Source organism: Topomyia yanbarensis, chromosome 2 (genome assembly GCF_030247195.1).
Source record: "Topomyia yanbarensis strain Yona2022 chromosome 2, ASM3024719v1, whole genome shotgun sequence".
NCBI classification, from domain to species: domain Eukaryota; kingdom Metazoa; phylum Arthropoda; class Insecta; order Diptera; family Culicidae; genus Topomyia; species Topomyia yanbarensis.
The window spans coordinates 6849976-6861228 of NC_080671.1; the positions used below are offsets into that span (position 1 = coordinate 6849976).

At 35.0% G+C, this 11253-nt stretch overlaps 2 protein-coding genes across 2 annotated transcripts; one reads left to right on the forward strand and one right to left on the reverse strand.

Moving 5' to 3' along the window:
• Positions 1 to 1225: 1225 nt before the first annotated feature.
• LOC131682697 (putative oligosaccharyltransferase complex subunit CG9662) lies at positions 1226 to 1967 on the forward strand. Its single transcript, XM_058964382.1, has 3 exons — positions 1226 to 1467; positions 1520 to 1593; positions 1650 to 1967. Exons 1-3 carry the CDS (start codon positions 1329 to 1331, stop codon positions 1884 to 1886), a joined length of 450 nt encoding a protein of 149 aa, XP_058820365.1. The 5' UTR covers positions 1226 to 1328; the 3' UTR covers positions 1887 to 1967.
• LOC131682696 (calcium and integrin-binding protein 1-like) lies at positions 1871 to 3012 on the reverse strand. Its single transcript, XM_058964381.1, has 5 exons — positions 2770 to 3012; positions 2461 to 2705; positions 2292 to 2401; positions 2141 to 2232; positions 1871 to 2087 (listed from the first exon to the last, which is right to left on the reverse strand). The coding sequence occupies exons 1-5, from the start codon at positions 2853 to 2855 to the stop codon at positions 2066 to 2068; spliced, it is 555 nt and encodes a 184-aa protein (XP_058820364.1). The 5' UTR covers positions 2856 to 3012; the 3' UTR covers positions 1871 to 2065.
• Between the last annotated feature and the right edge of the window lie 8241 nt (positions 3013 to 11253).

Genomic DNA, 11253 nt, shown 5'->3' on the forward strand with positions numbered 1-11253 from the left:
TGAATCGTTGACTTAAACATTACAAGGGTAAAGTAAGTTTTTTTTCGAGAATCCAGTTATTTTCAAGAAAAGTTCCAGTTTGTTTGAAAAAAATGTTGGTAATGTTTTGAATGCCAGAAACCCGCTCAAGGCTGGGCTGTTATCATTGCCGCTGTTTTACGGAGCCACACTGGCAGTTAACGTATTAAATAGTGTGCGGTAGTTATTAATGTTTCCATAGGACTGTTGGTTGCTGTACTCGTACTGTATTTGTATTTGGTACTGTATCTTCATTTGGGTAAAACTGAAACATTCACATCCCCAGCAGAGCGTTTTTTTACAATTTCGAACAGTTTTGTTTTAAAATTGTTATACGACGCCGTTCTATTTGTTATTTTTAACTGTGTTTTAAATACATGGAGAGTACTCAGCACAGCACAGACACTTAGATCCGATAGACTGGGGGAAAAATAATTCTTAATGCAGTAACTCTGAAGGCATGGCGGGACAAGAATTTTAAACTTCTATTGATCACCCGGTAAAACTACTGCTGGGGACAGCAAATTCTAGTTTTAAATTTTTTAGTTTTATATTATAGAACTGTCAACATTGTACATCTTTAACTGAAACTCTCCTGAACATACCCGAACAGAAATGTACAGTAACAAAACCATGATTTTCACTGTGACTGTACAGTAATTTTACAATAATTTACAGTAAGTTTTAGTGTTATGCTACAATACAAAAACAATAAACTTTAACGTTTTTACAGTAAATTTCAATGTAAAATAGACTTTTACAGTGAAAAGGGGGGAGGGGGGTGGTTATGTATCTTAACATTTAAAAAATCAATTTTTCTCCATACATCTTTTGCTCGAAAACAGTAAAATTTATTGTAAATGCACTGTATCAGTTTTTTGCTGAACAGTGAAATTTATTGTTACATGAAATGTTATTGTAAATCCACTGTGAGAACTTGGCATAGAACAATGTTGAACCAGTAATAACTATAATATTTATTGTTTTATGATTGTTTGTAGGGTAAATGCTATTGTAAAATTCTTTCCAGGTACCAGGTAGAAAAGCATAATCGAATATTCAAATTGATTTTTCACCATTTGAGTACATTGCGACTTGAGCCCCAATGAAAGATCTGTACCGATTTTCTTAGAAGGTTGTCAATCGACTCATATGAAACTGCCAGCCTTGTACTGCCAGCATTATTTACGTTTCTCGTTTGCGGCACGTCACTATAAAGCTAACGCAGAAATAAACAGCGAGTTTCAATTTTCTAGGTTTTTTTTCGAGATTATTTGCTGATAAATAACTTTCCAACATAGGAAATTACGATGGAATCGTTGTACAGTCTTCCTTTTATGCTTTTCGAAGTTCCGAACCTGAAACTTAAAAGGCCGTCGTGGTTTCAGCAACCTTCGGCGATGACAGTGTTTTCGTTCGTGCTGCTGTCTTATTTCCTGGTTACCGGAGGTAGACTTGTATCGATTTCTGAAATTCTTGTAAAAGTATGTTATTTCTATAGGTATTATATATGACGTGATTGTGGAACCTCCAAGTGTCGGATCTACAACTGATGAACATGGCCACTCGCGACCAGTAAGTACTTTTTATTTTATATCGGTACTAAATTGTAATTGATTTTCTATTGGCAGGTCGCCTTCATGCCGTATCGTGTTAACGGTCAATATATCATGGAGGGACTTGCAAGCAGTTTCCTGTTTACCATTGGCGGTCTGGGCTTTATAATCATGGACCAAACACACACCCCGGGTAAACCTAAACTGAACAAAATCCTACTCATTGCAATGGGATTCATCTTCATTCTGGTGTCGTTTTTCACTACATGGATTTTCATGCGAATGAAACTGCCTGGTTATTTACAGCCTTAGAAAATGGCATTTACGCAAAATATTAGCATTTATTTAAAATAACACATTACACAATGGACAGTAATAAAACAATTTTCTAAATATTCGAGTACATTTTCTAATGAGATGTTTCACTATCCAAGTGAAAAGAGATTGCTGATTTTTTGGAACTAAAGTTGATGGATATTTGCGATACACATTTACAACCGAATGCGAAAGGAGCTGAAATGATGGAATTGTTAGTTACTTGCCGCAAAATATGTGGTTGCAATTACTTTGTAAAATCGGAGGACTTGTCAATAATATGCTCAAACTCGGCGAAAGAAAGCGCTCCGTCATCATCCAAATCGGCTTCTTCCAGTATGTTCTAAAATAATTTTAGGGGGTAAAGTTTTGCTTACGAGTTTCTATCAACATGTGCTTTACCGTTATCAGTTGTTCGATATCACCATCACTGAGAGCGTTATTGTACCCCGTCAATCTTTGTATCACCTGCTTGAGATCACTTTTACCAATCATATCATCGCCATCAAAATCTGCAAAGGTTTTAATAGATTATTTTCATTTTATCTTGCGACATACTTTTCTAACGAACCAAATATCCTGAAGGCATGCTCCGCCTTGACTGATTTAGGGGCCGCATCCGAAAACACAGACATCATATCGAGAAAGTCCTCAAACGAAACCTCCCCATTGTTAGAACTAAATACTTTGCAGATCCGATCGCCGAATGGATTAACCCTCAGCTCCGGATACTGGAGAATCTTGTTCATCGACAGACGAGCGTTTTTATTATGTCCTACTTTTTCTGGGGCGAGACTTTTGAACTTTTTGTGGGCACTGTAAGATCAATCGAAACTAGTATGTTAATAATTAGTGTGTCGAAGGGAGTGGTGCAACTTACTAGAGAATTTCCTTTTTGGTGAAGTATGTCAGATCTTCGTAGTCTTGTAATTCCTCCTCGGTGAATTGGCTTTTAACTTGACCCATTCTGGAACGTTTAGTCGGTGGTTATTGTCGTGGATAGAACATCAGTTGATATAGGAAGAGAATTTGAGCAGCGATTGATGATTTTTTGACACAAATAAATTTAGATGAAAAATTTGTTTTTAAATTCTTATTACGTGCCACAGTTTACTACTGTCACGGTAAGATTTTTTATTGTAGTTATATGAAAGTGTCATGAAATAGTTTTGACATTCAACCTGTACACTTTTAATTGGTACTTTCTCCCGGGAATCTAAGACCTACTAAATTTAATTTTTCGTTCCATTTTCTAGATAGGGGAACATGGGGAGACTTGACCAAGCGCAAAATTCTATTTTCCCCTATGGCGTCTTCTATTCGATTCTTAAATTTTTTTCAAAAATATTTTTATACTTATTTCGATCTCTTAAGGTAATTTTAAAAGTTTGGAGTGAAAAATCCTTTCCTTGCAGAAAATATTACGTGATTAATAAATTTACATTAAATGATGTAATTTTTTATCAAACTTTGTATGGGCATATCTACTCGACTACTAATTACTATTAATGTACTAATATACCATCTTAATCCTTGTGAAGCAGTGAAATGATTTAACATAAACTGGAACATTGGAATAGTTATTACTAGAATTTGCATGATATTGAACGCAATAACTAATGTTGGGGAGAATTTACCAAGATTTTATGGGGAGACTTGACCAAGTAGCGATCAGCTGAAGAAAGATACAAAATTCCTGATATTTATTATGCTTTGGTATCTACTGTTAATGTTAGTCACGCCATAAAAAAATCCCACCCCAAACATAAGTCTTTATATTTTAATATTTGTAAACAAAGTTAGCAACAGTAGGACTGATTTCGTGACGTGTGAACATGCAATGCAAGCAATACAGTTAATCCTTAAAAAGAAATGCATTAAAAAAATCAAAATTTATCAAGTGCAACTCTTTCATATTTTTTACTGCTACTTAAGGATCTCGACAATAGGAAAAAATAATTACAGTATGTTTTATGCCATTACTTTTTGGTTAGGATTTTTCAAAATTCTCTTGGTCAAGTCTCCCCACGCCATGGTCAAGTCTCCCCGCAATGGGGAGACTTGACCAGAAAAAACGATAACAGAAAAACTTTGGTAACTTTTCAAAAATTAAATTAAAAATTCTGCAAAAAATCATGAAGACGCGCAATAGGGATCTTTAATTTGGAAAAATTGTGCAAGTTTTTCATATGTATTGGTAGCGGGTGTCCTTACGAGTACAGTCATATCATTCTTAAACCTTAATTATTCTTTTATGATTTTTAAATTTAAAAAAACCAAATTAAACTCAACCAGCAAACTGACAGTTGTCCTACTAAATGATGTATCTGCAAATATCTCGTTCGCCTCATTGTTAACCGGGACAGCACCCCACACAGTATGATCTGGTACTTTGTCAATCCGCTAGCAACCTGCTATCCCAAGTTTCATCTGCAAACTATGGTAGATCTGATAAGGCAACCTATAGGGTCGTGCAAGTCGCATGGGTTTGGATGTGTTATTGTCCTAAAAGGAAACAAACTAAAAAATGTTTTTTTCAATAGTTTCGGGCCAAAAAATTGAAAAAGGACTGAGATATTAACTCACGGTACTAATCTGCATCAGAATATGCCTTAACCCGCACACTCCTAAAGATCCCTATAGCTTTGCGCATTATATCTGAATGACTTTTGAGGGATTGAAGGCTTTTTTAGAGATTTATGCAGTTTTAGCTGAAAACCTGGTCAAGTCACCCCATGTTCCCCTATTTTGGAATTGAAATTTAAGAAGAAACTTTTATTCTAGTTTATGACTGTATTGGAAATATTTGCGAACAACACAGCAATCTTATTCGCACTTTAATACAGACCTTTGAAGATATGTAGACTATTGTATTTTCTAGTAAATATTATTATTTCAAGAAAAAATATCTTTTTTTTATTTTCAAAAGCGGAAAAAATACAAAAAAAAAGGAGTAAAAACGATTACCATTTTAGGAAAATAACATACATGTCCAAAACCCATAAGACTTAACATACATAAGGCTGTCTTGTCAGAGTCACTATAGTAGGCAAACATCATCATTGCTATTGCAAACAGATTAAGGATTGCAGTGCATTGCGTTCAATGTGTTTTGCGTTACGTGTAAAGCGGACCCTACACGAGACAGAAATATTGTCAATAAATATATTAACAAGACTGCTTAAATCAATATTTTCAAAATGACCTTACACCATCAATATATTGATCAATATATGATTTATTGTCAATATTTCTGCTCGCGTAGGGTCCGCTTAAGACGTCAAAACTCTACAAAAAACTAGCCCCACATCGAAGACTGCACATCAGGAAGACTGGTAACTCTGTTCAGAATCTTGAGACGCAACAGCAACTCCACTTGCGGGTAAAGGTGGTACGTCTCATAGTGATGCACACACGCATATACATTTTTACATTAAGCTTCCTACCTTCGTCCAAGAGAGGCGTTGTAACTCCTGTCGCTTCTAGTTTGTATGGGGGAAGTAAAGAGATATCAGTCTTCTTAATCTGTAGTCTTCTCCCACATTCAACTAAACGTCGAACAAAGTGGATAAGCGTAGGACGTTTGTTAAACAATCTTCTCAGCGAGGGATTGCAAAGTTGATTCAAAAATTGAAATTGGGTCATTAAGCTTTATATAGTTTTCTGTTCCATTCGATAAATTTTAGGTCCAATATCTAGGGGCAGATCACTCTAGGAATGTATAACAAATTTGCATCAACTTAGAAAAAATGCATTTAATTTCCATTTTTGCATCTACTTTGCACTCCCTCGCAGAAAAGACCACTTAACAATCGTCATACACTGATCCACTTTGTTCGATGTTTGGTTGAATGTTTTTTGTAGAGTTTTGACGTCTTACACGCAACGTAAAATACATTGCACGCAACGCAAAATACATTACGAATTTCTATTTTGATGGAAAGAAATCCATTTAATTTCACTGATTTTTAAAAATGCATCACAAGTGATCTGCCCCTAGTCCAATATACATAATATACCTTTATTTCAAAAAAATCGTAGTAATTGATAAAAACGATTTGTTTTTGGTTTTTAAAATAATTCTTATGTAAACATAAACAACCATGCATTGGAAAACTGCGGTTGTTTACATCCGGCCCATCAAGACAACACCCAAAATGAAAAACACTATATGTATTGGATGGTGTTTATGTCAAATAAAAATAACCCTGCGGGAAAACATGTATTAATTTTTTCTGACAGGGCATCATTTGTCGTGAAATTCGATATGTCAAACGTTTATGATAGTATCAAATAAAGACTGTTAACATATTTCTTTATTTTAAATTTAAATTTTATTTTCATGTTTCCTGAGTTGAAAAAAAAACATTGTTGTAAGCACGATGTTGCTTTATCGATGTGTGTAATAAAAAAAGATTTTTTTCTCATATAATGACTTAATTAAATGCATTTTTTTCTAATTTGATGCAAATGTATTATACATTCCTAGAGTGATCTTCCCATAGGATACGCGCATGTCAGCAGATCGAACTTTTTGAAAAAGAAATCGCCAGTTTGTAAACTGAATTGTCTAAATTTAGAAAATCGGAAAAAAGGGTTAGGTTTTAATAACATCATGAATGTGCTCGAGACAGATTATTTTCTGGTTTTTCTAGTCGCTTGTTGTCTTCAGATGTTTGGAAGGGTCTAGTAGAGAAAATAAAATTAAGAAGAGTAAGAATTCGGTTGTCTTCTCTTCTCTATTAGGTCTGAACATGCCCCATAAAAATCCTCTTGATTTTACCACCGAATAAATCACCTTGCATCGATACAGTCGGTCGACTATGCAGCCAATTAACCACCGGTCGATTGTTGCAACGATTCTTATGAGAGTTTTGCATTGGCGTCTGCCAATGAGAAAACCGATAAAATATCACCGACGAAATCTGTTCAAATCGGTCTGCTTCTACCAATTAAGGGGTCCCCTCATCAGTGGCTCAGAAACAGGAGCTTTTGGAATTTTTTGAACATGAAAACAACAAGAGAAAAAATGCGTGTTTTTAAACATATATTTACTCCACAATCAATTTTTTTAATGTCAAAATAAATCAATGTATCAGTGCCACGAAATTTCAAAATCAGCTACCTATTTCTGCTTGCATTTACCGAAACCGACATTCAGATTCAACGGCTCCCTCATTCATTCGCTTTCCAACTGACTGAATTTTTTCAGAATCGAATGCTTGAGTGCAGAGGAAATATAAATTCATTCACCAACCAAAGCATTCATTTGTTATTATGTGGACAATTTGAAGGCAGAAGTTAGCCTCTTCTACATTATCGAGCATAAGTGAACTGCGTAATCTCTCAGAGCTATCGTCGAAACAAAATTCATTTTGCTTCTGAAACAGAACATGTCCGAACTTGAATGCGCTGCATCGGGAGAACGAATTACGAGGGAAATGAACCAAAAAAATTCATTCATCGCAGCGGGCATGAATTGGGTCATTAAGCTATATATAGTTTTCCGTTCCATTCGATAAATTTTAGGTCCAATATAGGGTGATGAGCCTATTTTCACCATACTATGCAAGGTGCCTCACTAATTCGGTAATTTCTTGCCTTACAATCAATGGAATGCGTAAAAATTGACATGAACCGCTTTGCTTCGTTGTTAAGAACCAATACAATAACACAAATGCGTTGAAAACAGTAAAATTCTCGTGTTTGAGCACAATGAAAACTCGAATCGAGTGCCCCTATTGTTGCGCTACCATTTGACTCAATGCGTTGAACAAAGATGGCAGACACTGCTCTAACCAACAGCTTCAAATGGGTAGGGTGATAATAGAAACATGGTGCAAATAGGCTCATCACCCTACATAATATAAGATTATTTCAAAAAAAAAATCGTTGTAATACGTAAAAACGATTTTTTTGTTTTTTTTAATAAATCTTATGTAAACTTGGCAACCATACATAGGAAAACTGCGGTTGTTTACATCTCCTATCAGGACAACACCCAAAATGAAAAAAAAAAAACTATGTGCAATGGATGGTGTTTATCTGAGTGCATATAAGGAGAGTGACGACACAGTCAAAATTGGAACAATTATTATTTGTCAGTGTCATTCCAAACGAGTCAAATTCATGTATTTTGACAGCTCGTTTGTTCATTTGGAATATCACTGACGGATAATCATGACAGTTGTCGTCACTCTCCTTACATACACTCTGGTGTTTATGTCAAATAACAATAACCCTCCGGGAAAACCGAGAAAACATGCCCTAATTTTTTCTGACAGGGCATCATTTGTCGTGAAATTCGATATATCAAATCCTTCCTATAGTGTCAAATCCAGACTGTCAACATATTTCTTTATTTTAAATTTTAATATTATTTTCACGTTTCCTGAGTTGGAAAAAACATTGTTGCAATCACGAAAATCAGCTTTATCGATGTAAGTAATAAAAAACGACTTTTTTTTTCTCATTTAATGACCCAATTGAATTTCGTTTTCTTTCAAGCTCACATAGGGATATTAATTTTTTAAGCTCTGAAATGTATAGACATTCTCGCGCAGCAGCTCGCCGCGGACAACTCCCACTCCGTGTAAGATTCATCCAGTAATTTCAGTAACCTGAAACAAAATAGTGAAATACTTCCTTATTCTTTTTCTGTATAGCATATTCTATTACGATGATTGAAAGTTGAATTATCTAGAACACAGTGTTTTACTTGTATGCAGAACATTTAAAGATTTTTGTAATAGTGCTCAAAATTTTGAAAAATATGGGTTTCATAAAATGAGCTTTAATGTTTTTAGAAGCAAAAAAAAAGCTAATTAAAGGAAACTTACAGGTATGAGATGCTAATCGATTTTTGGAGCTGACTGACGAGGACGGAGTCGATTAGTTGGTAGTTTCAAATTTCCATATTTACACAGATTATCCTATAGCTATTAATATAGAGACGAAAATTGTTCCCCGACGAAACCCAACTTAAGCACTATTTAGACTCTCGGTGAAAATGAACGTGAACATGTGTTGAATACCTTCCATTGTTCACGGTGGACGACGTCGTGAACAGTTTCATCAGCGAACAACGATTTCACGCTCACCTGGCAGTTTACAGTTTGTCAGAATGCAATCTAGTATTCGAAGGCGAACGTTCACCGTGAACAGCGATGACATTTATATTCACCACTCCGCATCAATTCCGCCCCGAGGGGCAGTTCACTCCCCATTCAAAGTGAATTGAAAATACCCAATTAAAAAAATACACGAGAAATGCTTCAATACACTTTAATACATTTAATGCGCCGAGAATACACAATAATGCACTAAAAATACGTTACTTCTGGAAGAATTTTTCAATACGTCGAAAATACGCTAATCCACAAAAATACGTTAGTACCGGAAATATTTTTCAATGCGTCGATAACAATCCAATTCGTCAAGTAATTCACTGTTGATACAAGCTAGATTGTTTACTTTTCTTGGAGTTGGGACTCCCAGCAAACGGACTCAGAATCGGTGAATCATTAGAATGACAAGTAGGCATAAATCAATCAGAATTCTTGTTAGTTTGATTCATCCCATAATCTTTAAAGAAAATAAACATCCCGTACATTTGAAAATACTCCCAGTGGACGTGAACATAGGTAAATCCGAAACTTCCTACCAGCATCAGTAGGAAATTTTTGATTAAGAATTCCCTCGCTTTATCGACATAAACAATGGTTTAATGTTTACCCTAAATAGTGAAGCTCTAAAATCTTGCAAGTTCGAAGTTTACATTGCGATGGATCATTTTGTTTAGATATATAGGTTGCATTTTAAATCAACACACGTTGGGGGAATAGAATCGAAACCAACGCTCGATGGATTGAGTATGCAAAACACAAAATTGTACGCAGCTTACCTGGGTTCGATTCCCAACCCCGTACATAGGGTTAGAGATTTTTCCACAAGAGATTACTATAACCAGAAAAGAGGCGAATATCCCTAAGGTTAAAACCTCTATAATCATCAATATAATAAAAAAAATAATGCAAAAAACAAGAATCCGAATTACGAGTCGCTTCCGATCAACTTGCAGGAATGAGTTCAGCCATAACTCTAAGTCCAGTTGGAATTCCGGCTGGATTCTGTCAGAATTCAGGCTCTAGTGACATAACTGAGTCTAGTACAACCAGTAGGAATTTCGGCTGATTTTACTGAGGAGCATCTCAATTTTACTGAGAAGCATCTCAATTTTTGAAATAAATTTAGATACTACTGCAGTGATTAAATATAATACCGCGTTGCTCAAAAATTACCATTGGGTAAGCCTAATAAGAATTCAGCAAGCCTAATTAGTTTTCACCAAACTAAAGATAAAGGTTACTTCAATTACATGTTCATCAGCCTTGGTTCAACAATAGCAGCATATCTGGTAAATATCCCTGCTTCCTGCTTCTCACCAGTAGAAGCAAACTGAAGAAGTCACTAATTCTCTAAATAATAAAATTTGGCATAATGCTTAATTGTTCGTTAATCCTGAAAAATCACTAGTAATTCCATTTGTACTAATTTTATTGTTTGCGTTTATGAAATTATTCTACTTGCATTCTACAATAACATTTAAACGTCAAAATTCAGTAACATTCGGTTTCAATTGATTATTCAACAAAAATACAATGCGTGCATACAATTGTACGTTTTAGTACACTAATCCATAAGAATTATGAACTAATTCACCAATACGCATAAAACATCGCATTTCGTGAACAATACACAAATACGTTTTTAATGTGCTAATACGTAAGAATTATGAAAGAAATAATCAATACTCATCAATACACAAAATACATGTCATTTCGTGAAAAATACTCAAATACGTTTCTCAATACGTTAGCCTGAATCGGAAATACTAGAGTGAGTCGCCCCTCGTTCCGCCCATCGTCGCGTTTATACTCCCGGTGAACAAGTGAATTATCCACTGCGAACAAATTTCACCGTGGAATATTTAAAATGATCGGGGAATATGAATATTATTGCATTGATTCAATTATATCGAATAATTGTGCATGGATTCGCTAAGTATATTAATGTACTATCGTTTAGTTCCAGTTTCATCAATTTCTATGCACTAATATGTGAGATATTGGAAAAAACAATTTGGTGCGCATCGAGTTCACGTTCATTTTCACCGAGGGTGTAAATAGGCCTTTAGTCGGTTGATTTATCGATCGACTGGGATATTTCACAATTACTGGCAAACTTTCTGTTTGGCATGTTCTGCGTTATAAAAATTAATCTTCAGCGTTATAAAATGAATATCTGCAAAAATCCCGGGAATGCGTAAAATTTCGAAAAGAACATTTTACTCGGGATCCTCCTA